The sequence below is a fragment of the Ornithorhynchus anatinus genome, chromosome 1 (assembly GCF_004115215.2).
Source record: "Ornithorhynchus anatinus isolate Pmale09 chromosome 1, mOrnAna1.pri.v4, whole genome shotgun sequence".
Lineage (NCBI taxonomy): Eukaryota > Metazoa > Chordata > Mammalia > Monotremata > Ornithorhynchidae > Ornithorhynchus > Ornithorhynchus anatinus.
In genome coordinates, this window is record NC_041728.1 from 166,165,251 (window position 1) to 166,179,683 (window position 14,433).

General features: G+C 48.9%; 2 protein-coding genes across 7 annotated transcripts in view; one reads left to right on the forward strand and one right to left on the reverse strand.

The window, feature by feature from the left end:
- Positions 1-1,940: 1,940 nt before the first annotated feature.
- Positions 1,941-12,713, reverse strand: ANAPC13 (anaphase promoting complex subunit 13). 3 transcript variants are annotated; one of them, XM_029066668.2, is made up of 3 exons: positions 12,618-12,713; positions 9,056-9,181; positions 1,941-3,064 (listed from the first exon to the last, which is right to left on the reverse strand). In XM_029066668.2, the coding sequence occupies exons 1-3, from the start codon at positions 12,648-12,650 to the stop codon at positions 2,939-2,941; spliced, it is 285 nt and encodes a 94-aa protein (XP_028922501.1). In that variant the 5' UTR covers positions 12,651-12,713; the 3' UTR covers positions 1,941-2,938. The 3 variants fall into 3 exon arrangements, with proteins under 3 accessions (XP_028922501.1, XP_039769306.1, XP_028922508.1); XM_039913372.1 differs by having other exon boundaries at positions 12,609-12,633; XM_029066675.2 differs by lacking the exon at positions 12,618-12,713 and adding an exon at positions 12,514-12,605.
- A 7-nt stretch (positions 12,714-12,720) lies between these two features.
- The window catches only part of CEP63 (centrosomal protein 63), a 93,269-nt gene continuing 91,556 nt past the window's right edge, over positions 12,721-14,433 (forward strand). For 2 of the 4 annotated variants that reach the window (XM_029066647.2, XM_029066655.2), the window contains exon 1: positions 12,724-12,863. The gene's annotated coding sequence lies outside the window, so the exon portion shown is untranslated. Of the gene's footprint in view, positions 12,864-14,433 lie in introns of all 4 variants that reach the window. The other 2 variants (XM_029066630.2, XM_029066614.2) reach the window with 2 other exon arrangements.

The window sequence follows — 14,433 nt, forward strand, 5'->3', positions numbered from 1 at the left end:
CCATCGATGGACCTTGGGGAATGTCAGGCAAGATGATTAAGCTCTTTATCATAGTAGAAGCAGCGTGGCTCAGTGAAAAGAGCATGGGCTTGGGAGTCAGAGGTCATAGGTTCGAATCCCCGCTCTGCCACTTGTCAGCTGGGTGACTGTGGGCAAGTCACTTCTCTGTGCCTCAGTTCCCTCATCTGTAAAATGGGGATTAAGACTGTGAGCCTCACGTGGGACAACCTGATGACCCTGTATCTACCCCAGCGCTTAGAACAGTGCTCTGCACATAGTAAGCGCTTAACAAATACCAACATTATTATTATTACGTCTTGAAACTGTTTTCCCGCTTCCCAACACCCTCTTTACTGTTTCTCCCAAAGGACAGGTATCGCCTCCCACGTGACAGTTGGGAATCGGCTTTTTCCACTTCTCCAAGCATCCCCAGCTGGGTCACGGTGCTTCTTTCCCTGCTGTGTTTCGGTAGAACTTCCCCTACTAGTGAACGGTCGCCTTCGGGATGGGCCACCGAGGCCTGTTCATCCATTCAATCGTATTTATTGAGCGCTATGTGCAGAGCACTGTACTAAGCGCTAGGGAGAGCACACGAATCTCTGGGCCCTGGGACAACTCCTGCCCCAGCCGCTCTTATTGTGGGACTTGGGGCTGCGCTAACCCCCAAATTTAGGACAGCGAGGTGTACCCCAAACCGCTCAGCACCCCCGTCCGCCAATTCCCATTTCATTGCCTCTCACATGAGCAGCGGCCCGCGGGTAGACAGGTGTGTCAGGTAATGTGTTCCGGAGGAGAAATCATCAGGCTGAAAGGCAGTTGTGAACCGGAGACGGTGGCCGGCCCGGCCTGAGTGGAGAGGACAGCGCAATTACCTGGATGATTGGCTCTGTTCCACGTAAGAGTCCAAACGGATCATTCGGTCCCCAAAAGACTCTGTTTTTGACCTCCCCGATCCGGCTGGGTGGTTATCTGGAACAAATCGGCTGGATAATTGCTCAATTCTCCACTTTGCTTAGGCTGTGCAAAACCCAGCGCACCTCACTGTAATTGTCCTAAATATGTATGTTCCTGAGCAGTCAAGGAAGTTTTCCCCGGTTGTTCCTTCCCTTGCTGACGGGTAGGACCTATTTTTCGGACATGGCTCAGTTCGCAGGGCTCCAAGGCTCGCTTCAGAACAATTCGGAATAGCCTGCCGATCTGACGAGTTAGGCCCAGCAGCCTGAGAGTCAAGGAATCGAGCTTTATTCAGCTGGATTGTCCGTCGGCCACTGAGGGAGACGACAGCGGCTCGTCTACCTCACTGCCGGCCTCTCGCCCACGTCCTGTCTCTGGCCTGGAATGCCCTCCCTCATGTCGGATAGGCAATGACTCTCCCCCCGACTTGCAAGTCTTATTGAAAGCACATCTCCTCCAAGAAACCTTTCCTGACTAAAGCCGTCCTCTCCTCTTCTCCCACTCCCTTCTGCCTTGCCCCTGACTTGCTCCCTTTATTCATCTCCCCTCCCAGCCCCACAACCCTCATATATCTGTCACTTATTTATTTATATTAATGTCTGCCTCCCCCTCTAGACTGAATAATAATGTTGGTATTTGTTAAGCGCTTACCATGTGCAGAGCACTGTTCTAAGCGCTGGGGTAGACACAGGGGAATCAGGTTGTCCCACGGGGGGCTCACAGTCTTAATCCCCATTTTCCAGATGAGGTAACTGAGGCCCAGAGAAGTGAAGCGACTTGCCCAAGGTCACACAGCAGACAAGTGGCAGAGCTGGGATTCGAACTCATGACCTCTGACTCCAAAGCCCGTGCTCTTTCCACTGAGCCACGCTGCTTCTCTAATGCTCATTGTGGGCAGAGAATGTGTCTGTTTATTGTTGTACTGTACTCTCCCGAGCGCTGGGGACAGCGTTCTGCACACAGCACTCAATAAAGATTGACACGGGTAAGTTTTTCGGTCACTGATTTACAGCTATTCATTTTTTAACAATGAGAATTGTTACCCAGGCATGGACCCCACACTTACACGACTGTACGGGAAACGAGAATGTAAGCTGTTTTATTCACTTCACACTTTTCTGTAAGGGATGCCTACCTTATATGGTAATCTACCTGAACGCTGGGCTGCCGAAACTCCACAAAAAGAATACTGTGACATTCACGTATCGTTGATAGATATCACGGTTAAGACATGCCTGCAAATGAATAAACTAGTCTTGTATAACAGCTTAGAATGAGTCCCAGTTTGGGGACTAGAGTCCCAAAAGGACAGCAGTGAAATAGTATACAGATTAAAGGTTCCATGCATCGAAAAGAAAAACAAATAAGAAAAATTTTGAAAAATACAAATTGACCAAAACATTAAGCATTCCAGAAAAATGTCAAGGTGTTGTCTCTTGTATTCTTCCCTCTAGACTGTATTACGGGCAGGGAACGTGTCTGCTAATTTAGTTGCACTGTACTCTCCCAAGAGTTTAGCACAATGCTCTGCACGCAGTAAGTGCTCAAATACCATTGTTTGACATCTGTCAGCAGGATCAGTGACAAAGTTATACACAGTGTTTAGCAAATCACGTCCAGCATCCAGATATGAAGGACTTTTTTATCAAGCAAATCACCTAAAAAAAAAATTGTCTTTATTGAGCACGTTCTGTATGCAGAGCACTGTAGTAGGCGATTAGAAAGTGTACAACGTAACAGTACGATAAACTAGAAAATGTGCACAAGCCACGTCACGAGAATGGAGTTTCAGGTATAAGAAACCGAATACATGGGAAGTAAAAATGTGAAGAAAATGGCATTATCTCCTTATAATAAACACTGTCCTGCCATGGAAATACAGCTGTTAAGGGATGAGAAGGTCTGAAATGATAACGGCTTAAAGACCAGATTTTATAAGAAAGATTTTCCACAAAAATCAGGCTCCTCGGAGATCAGCAGCCCCTTAGTTTCCGATTGTGGGCACATTCTCATGGAGGTACTGTAAGGCTAAGTCGGTCCACTTCATTTCTTGTTCTTTCACCGACTCCGTCGTGCCGCCGTTGTCTTGTTCCGGCTCGGGAAGCTCATTCTGAAACAAGTGAAATGAGAACCCGAAAGGTCACCGAGCCTGATTCTACCCCAAATTCGAGGAGAGGATAAGCGGTACTACTGATAATGATACTACTACTAATAACTGTAGTATTTGTTAAATGCTTACTACGTGCCAGGCACTGTACTTAGCACTGGGGTGGAGACAAGCAAATTAGTCCCTGTCCCAAGTGGGCTCACAGTCTTCCTCCCCATTTTACAGATGAGGGAAATAAGGCACAGAGTTTAGTGACCTGCCCAAGGTTACACAGCAGACAAGTTGGGGGAGACGGCATTAGAACCCAGGTCCTCTGACTCCCAGGCCTGTATTCTTTCCACTAGGTCACGCTGTTTACTACGAACCGGCAACATGGCGCAGGGGATAGAGAGCGGGCCGGGAGTCAGAAGGTCATGGGTTCTAATCCTGGTTGTGCTTGTCTGCTGTTTGGCCTTGGGCAAGTCACTTCACTTCTCTGGGCCTCAGTTGCCTCATCTGTACAATGGGGATTAAGACTGTGAGCCCCACGTGGGACAGGGACTGTTGTCCAACCCAATTTGCTTGTCTCCACCTCAGTGCTTAGTACGGTGCCCGGCATGTAATAAGCATTTAACAAATACTACAATTATTATTATTATTATTAATCAAGAACTGTGCAAGTGGGGGAATAGGGACAAGATAGGTTGGACCCAGTCCCCGTCCCACATCTCCACACAGTAAAAGCGCTCACTAAATGCGACCGATCGATGGGACTCACGGGATAAGGGGGAGGGAGCGGGTACTGAATCCCCATTTGACAGAAGGGGAAACGGAGGCACAGAGAAGTTAAGTAACTGGCTCGAGGTCACACGGCAGGCAAGTGGCAGAGCTGGGATTAGAACCCAGGTCCTCTAACTCCTAGGACTCAGCTTGTTCCACCAGGACATGCTGCTTCTTGAGTGGTAAGAAAATTCAGCCTGTGTCAGTGCGCCCTCCCTGATGTGCTTGTGGGGAAGAAAGAACTTGCTCTCCCAAAGCCCACACGCAGGGCCCGGGATAATGATAATTATGGTGTTTGTTAAACACCCGCTATGTGCCGAGCACTGTTCTAAGCGCTGGGGTAGACACAAGGTAATCAGGTTGTCCCACGTGGGGCTCACGGTTTTAATCCCCATTTTACAAAAGAGGTAACTGAGGCAAAGAGAAGTTAAGCGGCTTGCCCGAGGTCACACAAGTGGCGGAGCAGGGATTAGAACCCGCGACCCCTGACTCCCAAGCCCATGGGGTCTTTCCACTAAGCCCCGCTGCTTACTGTGTGTTGTCTCTGGCCAGACACCCTAAAAGTGGCACGGAGTGCGATTGCCCTGGCTGGTGGCACGCCAGTGCTCCTGGCCCTTTGGTTGTTAATAATAAGAATAATAATAATAATAATGTTGGCACTTGTTAAGCGCTTACTATGTGCAAAGCACGTTCTAAGCGCTGGGGGAATACAAGGTGATCAGGTTGTCCCATGTGGGGCTCACAGTTTTAACCCCTATTTGACAGATGAGGTAACTGAGGCACCGAGAAGGGAAGCGACTTGCCCAAAGTCACACAGCTGACAAGTGGCGGAGCTGGAATTCGAACCCATGACCTCTGACTCCCAAGCCCGGGCTTTTTCCACTGAGCCACGCTGCTTCTCGCAGGGATGAATAAAGGGTGCAAATCTACGTGCAAGGGAAAGGGGGAATCAGCATCTGAAGCCGGTGTGCGCTTCCTGGAGAGAAAAAGGTGGGTGAGAAGGGGATGAGAGGGAATTGGGGAGTTGGAGTGCGGGAGCTTTGGGGAAAAGATGCTGTTTTCCTATCCAAGCTGCAGTATATCACATGAGAAGCAGCGTGGCTCAGTGGAACGCGGCCGGGTTTGGGAGTCAAAGGTCATGGGTTCTAATCCCGGCTGCGCCGCCTGTCAGCTGGGTGACTTTGGGCAAGTCACTTCACTGGGCCTCAGTTCCCTCATCTGCAAAATGGGAATTAATAATAATAATAATGTTGGTATTTAAGCGCTTACTAGGTGCAGAGCACTGTTCTAAGCGCTGGGGGAGATACAGGGGAATGAGGTTGTCCCACGTGAGGCTCACGGTCTTCATCCCCATTTTACAGATGAGGGAACTGAGGCACAGAGAAGTGAAGTGACTTGCCCACAGTCACACAGCTGACAAATGGCAGAGTCGGGATCTGAACCCATGACCTCGTACTCCCAAGCCCGGGCTCTTTCCACTTAGCCTGTGAGCCCCACTTGGGACAACTTGATCTCCTTGTAGCACCCCCCCCCAAGTGCTCAGAACAGTGCTTTGCTCCTAATGGGTGCTTAACGAATGCCATCATTATTAATCTAGGAGCACCAGGGGTGTCGACAAGGCTCGATATGCTCTCCACATGCGAGGCCGTTCCAAGTGGAGAAACGTGAATGGGTTAGAACAGTGCCGGCGCTTAGAACGGGGCTTGGCACGTAGTAAGCGTTTAACAAATACCATCTCTATCCTTATTAAGATCGGAAGGCATAATTACGAACGATAGAAATGCACTGATGGGTTAGAAATATTTCAAATCTAGCTGCGAAGAGTCAGTTTCGAGAAGAGGAGACGGAACAGTAGCAGGCACGATGGGCAGAGTCGCTACGGGGCATCCATTTGCTGGGCTTTTGCTCAGATTTACGGGAACTAATATTGAATGGTTTTGTTTTTTTAAGGCCAGGAGACTCATTCATTCATTCGATGGCATTTATTGAGCGCTTACTGTGTGCAGAGCACTGTACTAAGCCCTTGGAAAGTACAATTCAGCAACAGAGACGATCCCTAACCAACAACGGGCTCACAGTCTAGAAGGGGGAGACAGACAACAAAACAAAACAACCGGGCAGGCATCAATACCATCAAAATAGATAAGTAGCATTATAGATATATACACATCATTAATAAAAAAGAGTAACAAATATGTACACGATATATATACAAGTGCTGTGGGGAGGGGAAGAGCAGAGGGAGGGAGTCGGGGCGATGGGGAGGAAGAGCAGAGGAAAAGGGGGGATCAGTCTGGGAAGGCCTCCTGGAGGAGGGCTTTGAAGAGGGGAAGAGAGTGAGTTTGGCGGAGGTGAGGAGGGAGGGCGTTCCGGGACCGCGGGAGGACGTGGGCCAGGGGTCGACGGCGGGATGGGCGAGACCGAGGGACGGCGAGGAGGTGGGCGGCGGAGGGGCGGAGCGTGCGGGGTGGGCGGTGGAAAGAGACAAGGGAGGAGGGGTAGGAGGGGGCGAGGGGATGGAGAACTTTAGAGCCAAGAGTGAGGAGTTTTTGTTTCATGCGAAGGTTGATAGGCGACCACTGGAGGTTTTTGAGAAGGGGAGTGACATGCCCAGAGCGTTTGTTTAGGAAGATGATCCGGGCAGCGGAATGAAGAATAGACTGGAGTGGACAGAGACAGGAGGTTGGGAGATCAGAAAAGATACTGATGCAGTAATCCAGTGGGGAGATGTTGAGAGATTTGGCCAGCAAGAGACCATCTGGATGGAGAGGAAAGGGCAGATCTTGGCGATGTTGTGAAGGTGAGACCGGCAGGTTTTGGTGACGGATTGGATGTGTGGGGTGAATGAGAGAGTGGAGTCAAGGATGACACCGAGGTTGCTAAGTGTTTACTATGGGTCAAGCACTGTATTAAGCACTGGGGTAGATACACAGCAGTCAGACTGGAAACATTTAATAGTAATGATAATTATGGTACGTTTTTAGGCACTTACTATGTGCCAAGCACTGTTCTAAGCCCTGGGGTAGATATAAGATAACTGGATTGTCCCAAGTGGGGCTCACAGTCTTAATCTCCATTTTACAGATGAGGTAACTGAGGCACAGAGAAGTGAAGTGACTTGCTCAAGGTCACAGAGCAGACAAATGGCGGAGCCAGGATTAGAAACCTTCGTCCTCTGACTCCCAAGACCGGGCTCTTGCCACTAGGCCATGCTGCTTCTCTTGTCCCACAAGAAGCTCACAGCCTAAGCGGGAGGGAGAACGGCTATATAATCCCCATTTTACGATGAGGAACCTAAAGCGCTGATAAATGAGGTGACGTCCCCAAGGTCACAGATCAGGCAAGGGGCAGAGCCAGGATTAAAACACAGGTCACCTGAAAACCAAGCAAGTAGTCGGGAATCGATACCACCAAAATAGATAAACAGAATCATAGATATAGACACATCATTAATAAAATAGGGTAATAAATAATATATACAAATATACACAAGGGCTGTGGGGAGGGGAAGGGGGTAGAGAAGAGGGAGGGAGTAGGGGGGATCGATTAGACTGTGAACCCGTCATTGGGCAGGGATTGTCTCTGTTGCCAAATTGTCCATTCCGAGCACTTAGTAGAGTGCTCTGCACACAGTAAGCGCTCAATAAATACTACTGAATGAACGAATGGGGAAGGAAAGGCAGAGGGAGAGGGAAACCCTTCGGAAACTCAAGCCGGGCCTCATGCCTTAGGAGATCCAAGATCTCTTCCAACCCACCTTGCTGCCCACCTTGCGGGATTAAAGTCCCATCCCTCCGCAGAGGAGGAGCAGAGACCACGAGCCAGGCCACGAAATCTGAAGCCCTGACACACCAGCATCACCGATGACATTTACTGAGCACTTACTATGTGCAGAATACTGTACTAAGCGCTTGGGAGAGTTCCTCCCTTCTCTCTTTCTCCCGCCCACCCCGCATGCTCCGCTCCTCCGCCGCCCACCTCCTCACCTTCCCCCTTTCTCGCCCATCCCGCCGTCGACCCCCGGGCCACGTCCTCCCCAGGTCCCGGAACGCCCTCCCTCCTCACCTCCGCCAAACTAACTCTCTTCCCCTCTTCAAAGCCCTCCTGAGAGCTCACCTCCTCCAAGAGGCCTTCCCACACTGAGCTCCCCTTCTCCCTCTGCTCTCTCTACCCCCCCCTTACCTCTCTGCAGCTAAACCCTCTTCTCCCCCCTTTCCCTCTGCTCCTCCCCCTCTCCCTTCCCCTCCCCTCAGCACTGTACTCGTTCGCTCAATTGTATATATTTTCATTACCCTATTTATTTTGATAATGACATGTACATCACCCTGATTCTATTTATTGCTATTGTTTTAATGAGATGTTCACCCCCTCGATCCTATTTATTGCTATTGTTCTTGTCTGTCCATCTCCCCCAATTAGACTGTATAATGGGCAGGGACTGTCTCTATCCGTTACCGATTTGTCCATTCCAAGCGCTTAGTACAGTGCTCTGCACATAGTAAGCGCTCAATAAATACTATTGAATGAATGAATACATTCCAACAGAGTTGGCAGACCCGTTCCCTGCCCAGCACACTGCCACGACCCAGCGGTCAGGTTTCTTACACCAGGCACCGTACTAGGCGCTGGGGTAGACGGAAACGAATCGGGTTGGACGCAATCCCCGTCCCACGTGGGGCTCACGGTCTCAATCCCCATTTTGCAGATGAGGGGACGGAGGCCCAGAGAAGTAAAGTGACTTGCTCAACGTCACCCCGCAGACAGGTGGTGGAGCCGGGATTAGAACCCATGACCCTCTGACTACCAGGGCACTGCTCTAGCCACTCCGCCAGGCTGCTTCTACCCTACTCTCCCAAGTGCTTTGCGCCCAGCGGGTCTTCACTCATGATACTAGTTCTTTTCTACCCCCAGCCCTTCCATCTCCACCCAAAATCCACCCCAAATCCACAACCCTTAATAATAATAATAGTATTAATAATGTTGGTATTTGTTAAGCGCTTACTATGTGCAGAGCACTGTTCTAAACGCTGGGGGAGATACAGGGTCATCAGGTTGTCCCACGTGAGGCTCACAGTTAATCCCCATTTTACAGAGGAGGGAACTGAGGCCCAGAGAAGTGAAGTGACTTGCCCACAGTCACACAGCTGCCGAGTGGCAGAGCAGGGATTCGAACTGGTGACCCCTGACTCTTTCCACTGAGCCAGGCTGCTTCTCCCCCCAAAATCCATTACTTACCAACGGTATTGCCACATCCTCATAGGGTAACTTATCTTCCCTCCACGCATCATCAATCAAATCCAGTATTCTTCCATCTCTCTGTACCTCACTGTCCATTTCTGTTCCGTTTCGGTCTCGCGAATTCTACGGCACATAAACCGCTTCCATTATTTGGTGACCGGCCAGAACGGACAGGCCAATGTGGTGGTTGCAAATCGACTCGCCGGATTGCCGCTTTGAGAATACGGGAACCTGGCCCGGGTCCGGGTTGACTCTGGCCTGGCAGGGGCCGGGATTTTAGCCCTCAGAGATTGGAAAAAAATATGCACCCCCCCCCCGCCCCCCCCCGCTCATCTCTCTGGAAATGGAAGACAGAGCAATAAAAGAAAGATTACTCCGGGAGATAAAATACATCCGGCAACCCATACCGGAAAAATTTAAAAAGCTTTCTGGCATCTGACGTTAGGTTTGGGAACAGGCCCTTGCCCAGAATAGCAGAGTGCTGATTTTCATTTCTTTTGCTGCCAGTGTAACTCAGAGGAGGTAAGGGGGCTGTCAAATTTGGCCTAAAAGGTCTTTTTTCCCCGTGTAAAAACCGGTAAATACCAGAATGGGACAGCTTCAAGCTCGTTAAGAGTTTATTCATAATGTTGGTATTTGTTAACTGCTTATTATGTGCAGAGCACTGTTCTAAGCGCTGGGGGAGATACAGGGTCATCAGGTTGTCCAACGTGAGGCTCACAGTTAATCCCCATTTGACAGATGAGGTAACTGAGGCCCAGAGAAGTGAAGTGACTTGCTCACAGTCACACAGCTGACAAGTGGCAGAGCCAGGAGTCGAACCCATGCCCTCTGACTCCGAAGCCCAGGCTCTTTCCACTGAGCCACGCTGCTTCCCCGCTTTACTATTCCCCGCTTTATTATTCCCTGCTGCTTTATTATTTTTTTTACCTGGAGAAATTGAAATCCAGTTAATTTACTCATTTTGGAAGGACAGGGCTAGGATAGGGGTGGGGAATTGTGAAGGGAGAGAAAAATGAACTAGCTGCTAGACCCAGCGGCTAGAGCTCAGGCCTAGCAGTTGGAAGAACCCGGGTTCTAATTCCGGCTACCCCATTTGGCTGCTGTGTGACTTTGGGCGAGTCACTTCTCTGAGCCTCAGTTACCTCATCTGTAAAATGGGGATTAAAATTGTGAGCCCCATGTGGGACAGGGCCAGTGTCCAACCTGATTTCCTTGATCTACCCCAGGGTTCAGGACAGTGACCGGCACAGGGTAGGCACTTAACAAATACCATCATCATTATTATTTTCAGGGCCTCAGTTCCCTCATCTGTCAAGTGGGGATGAAGACTGGGACTGAGAGAAGCAGCGTGGCTCAGTGGAAAGAGCCCGGGCTTGGGAGTCAGAGGTCATGGGTTCGAATCCCAGCTCCGCCACTTGTCAGCTGTGTGACTGTGGGCAAGTCACTTCCCTTCTCGGTGCCTCAGTGACCTCATCTGTAAAATGACGATTAACTGTGAGCCTCACAAAAGGGGCAACCTGATTACCCTGTATACCCCAGCGCTTAGAACAGTGCTCTGCACATAGTAAGCGCTTAACAAATACCAACATTATTATTATTAACAAATACTATTAAAAAAAAAGGGCTAGGAGAAGGGAGTGTGGATGGGAGCAGTTTCGATGGAGCACTATCCAATAATAGAAGTCATAATTGTGATATTTGTTAAAAATGCACCAAATAATAATAATGTTGGTATTTGTTAGGCGCTTACTATGTGCCGAGCACTGTTCTAAACGCTGGGGTAGACACAGGGGAATCAGGTTGTCCCACGTGGGGCTCACAGTCTTAATCCCCATTTTACAGATGAGGTAACTGAGGCACTGAGAAGTTAAGTGAGTTGCCCAAAGTCACACAGCTGACAAGTGGCTGAGCCGGAATTCGAACCCATGACCTCTGACTCCAAAGCCTGTGCTCTTTCACTGAGCCACGCTGCTTCTCTAATGGGTAGATAGAATCCACTCAGATTGGACAGTCATTATCCTACACTGGCCTCCCTTTCTCACAGGGAGGGAGAACGGGAATTTAGCCCCATTTTACTCCTAATAATGAATAATAAGCAGCGTGGCTCAGTGGAAAGAGCCCGGGCTTGGGAGTCAGAGGTCACGGGTTCTAATCCCGGCTCCGCCGCTTGTCAGCTGTGTGACTTTGGACAAGTCACTTCACTTCTCTGTGCTTCATCTGTAAAATAGGGATTAAGACTGTGAGCCCCAGGTGGGACAACCTGATGACCCTGTATCTACCCCAGCGCTTAGAACAGTGCTCGGCACATAGTAAGGCCTTAACAAATACCATCATCATTATTATTGTCAGGGCCTCAGTCCCCTCATCCGTCAAATGGGGATGGAGACTGTGAGCCCCTCATTGGACAGGGATGGTCTCTATCTGTTGCCAAACTGTCCATTCCAAGCGCTTAGTACAGTGCTCTGCACAGAGTAAATGCTCAATAATAAATACGATTCAATGAATGAATGGACAGGGACTGTGTCCAACCTTTCATTCATTCAATAGTATTTATTGAGCGCTTACTCTGTGCAGAGCACTGTACTAAGCGCTTGGAATGGACAAATGGGTAACAGATAGAGACAGTCCCTGCCCACTGATGGGCTTATAGTCTAATCGGGGGGAGACGGGCGGACAAGAACAATAGCAATAAATAGAATCAAGGGGATGCACATCTCATTAAAATAATAGCAATAAATAGAATCAAGGGGATGAAGACGGTGAGCCTCATGTGGGACAACCTGATGACCCTGGATCTCCCCCAGCGCTTAGAACAGTGCTCTGCACATAGTAAGCGCTTAACAAATTCGATTAGAATGCAAGCCCGTCAAAGGGCAGGGACTGTCTCTATCTGCTACCCATTTGTACATTCCAAGCGCTTAGTACAATGCTCTGCACATAGTAAGCGCTCAATAAATACCACTGAATGAATGAACATCTTATTAAAATAATAGCAATAAATAGAATGAAGGGGATGAACATCTCATTAAAATAACAGCAATAAATAGAATCAAGGGGATGAACATCTCATTAAACCAATAGCAAATAAAGAGAATCAAAGTGATGAACATCTCATTAAAACAATAGCAAATAAATAGAATCAAGGGGATGAACATCTCATTAAAACAATAGCAAATAAACAGAATGAAGGGGAAGAACATCTCATTAAAATCATAGCAAATAAATAGAATCAAGGGGATGAACATCTCATTAAAACAATAGCAAATAAATAGAATCAAGGGGATGAACATCTCATTAAAACAACAGCAAGTAAACAGAATGAAGGGGAAGAACATCTCATTAAAATAATAGCAATAAATAGAATCAAGAGGATGCACATCTCATTAAACCAATAGCAAATAAATAGAATCAAGGGGATGTAGGGCTCATTAACAAAATAAATTTCATAAAACCTGATTTGCTTGCATCCACCCCAGCGCTCAGCACAGTGCCTGGCACCTAGTAAGCGCTTCCTCCATCCCATCATTATCATTAGGATGATGCTGACCCCTCTTACCAGGGCCAGCAGGCCAGGGGCTTCAGCGCGCATGCGCCGCGCGCCCCCTCCTCCTCCCCGGCCCCCCTCCCTTCGCCGGCCGCGGCCCACCGGAAACACGTGACCCTCCCCCCCCACATCCGGGTCCTCTCTAGGCCCGCCCTGACCAGCGAGTGCCGGCAGCCGGACCGGTCCATTCTGCCCCCAGGGGGAGCAGGGTGAAGATAACGGAGAGGGAGGAGTTCGCTCCTCTCTGGGGCCGGGAAGGTGAGGGCGGCTCCGCGCTCCGGGTCGGAAAGTGAAGGGGAGAATGGCGGCGGGGGTGAGGAGCGGGTGGGAGGGAGGGGAAGGGGGAAGGGGGGGGAGGAGAAGTGGATCGCGCCGGGGAGGCGCGCATGCGCGCGGCGGGGCGCTAACGGCCGACAGGGGCGCGAGGACGCCGGAAGTCAGTCCTGGGGGGGGGCAGTTGGCCTAATAATAATAATAATAATAGTGGTATTTGTTAAAAGCTTTGCCAGCCACTGTCCTAAGGGCTGGGGTAGATGCAGCACACATAATAAGCACTTAACAAATACCATCATTGTTATCATTATTATTATTATTTCAAGTTTATTAGGCTGGACCCAGTCCCTGTCCCACGTGGGGCTCACAGTCTCCATCCCCATTGGACAGATGAGGGAACTGAGGCCCAGAAAATCAGAAAATAATAATAATAATAATGATAGCATTTGTTAAGCGCTTACTATGTGCAAAGCATTGTTCTAAGCTCTGGGGGATACAAGGTGATCAGGTTATCCCTTGTGGGGCTCACAGTCTTCATCCCTGTTTGACACATGAGGGAACTGAGGCCCAGAAAATAATAATAATAGTAATAAAAATGGTATTTGTTAACTGCTTACTAGGTGCAAAGCACTATTCTAAACGCTGGTGGGGATACAGGGTGATGAGGTCCCTTGTGGGGTTCATAGTCTTCATCCCTATTTGACAGATGAGGGAACTGAGGCCCTGAAAAAAAAAATAATGGTATTTGTTAAGCACTTACTATGTGCAAAGCACTATTCTAAATGCTGGGGGGGATACAAGGTGATCAGGTTTCCTCACGTGGGGCTCACAGTCTCCATCCCCATTGAACAGGTGAGGGAACTGAGGCCCAGAAAATCAGAAAATAATAATAACAATGATAGTATTTGTTAAGCACTTAATATGTGCAAAGCACTATTCTAAACGCTGGGGGGGATACAAGGTGATCAGGTTGTCCCTTGTGGGGTTCATAGTCTTCATCCCTTTTTGAACCACATGAGGGAACTGAGGCCCAGAAAATAATAATAATAATAATAAAAATGGTATTTAACTGCTTACTATGTGCAAAGCACTATTCTAAACGCTGGGGGAGATACAAGGTGATCAGGTTGTCCCTTGTGGGGTTCATAGTCTTCATCCCTTATTTGACAGATGAGGGAACTGAGGCCCAGAAAATAATAATAATGATGGTATTTGTTAAGAGATTACTATGTGCAAAGCACTATTCTAAGCACTGGGCCGGGGGGGGGGGTGGATACAAGATGATCAGGTTGTCCCATGTGGGGCTCACAGTCTTAATGCACATTTGACATATGAGGGAACTGAGGCACAGAGAAGTGAAGTGACTTGCCCAAGGTCACACAGCAGACAGGTGGCAGAGCAGGGATTAGAACCCATGACCTCTGACTCTCAAGCCCGGGCTCATTCCACTGAGCCTCGCTGCTTCTATAATAATAATAATTATGGTATTTGTTAAACGCTTATTCTATGCCAGACTGTCCTAAGGGCTGGGGTAGATACAGCACACGTAGTAAGC

What these genes read in the sequence shown, in the direction of transcription:
- ANAPC13 (XM_029066668.2), bottom strand. Translation starts at nt 12,650, where the DNA reads ATGCGCGCTGAAGCCCCTGGCCTGCTGGCCCTG. An exon ending in CCCCTGGCCTGCTGGCCCTG is followed by an intron (nt 9,182 to 12,617) that starts GTAAGAGGGGTC and finishes TATGTGCCGTAG; the next exon opens with AATTCGCGAGACCGAAACGG. An exon ending in AGGATGTGGCAATACCGTTG is followed by an intron (nt 3,065 to 9,055) that starts GTAAGTAATGGA and finishes CACTTGTTTCAG; the next exon opens with AATGAGCTTCCCGAGCCGGA.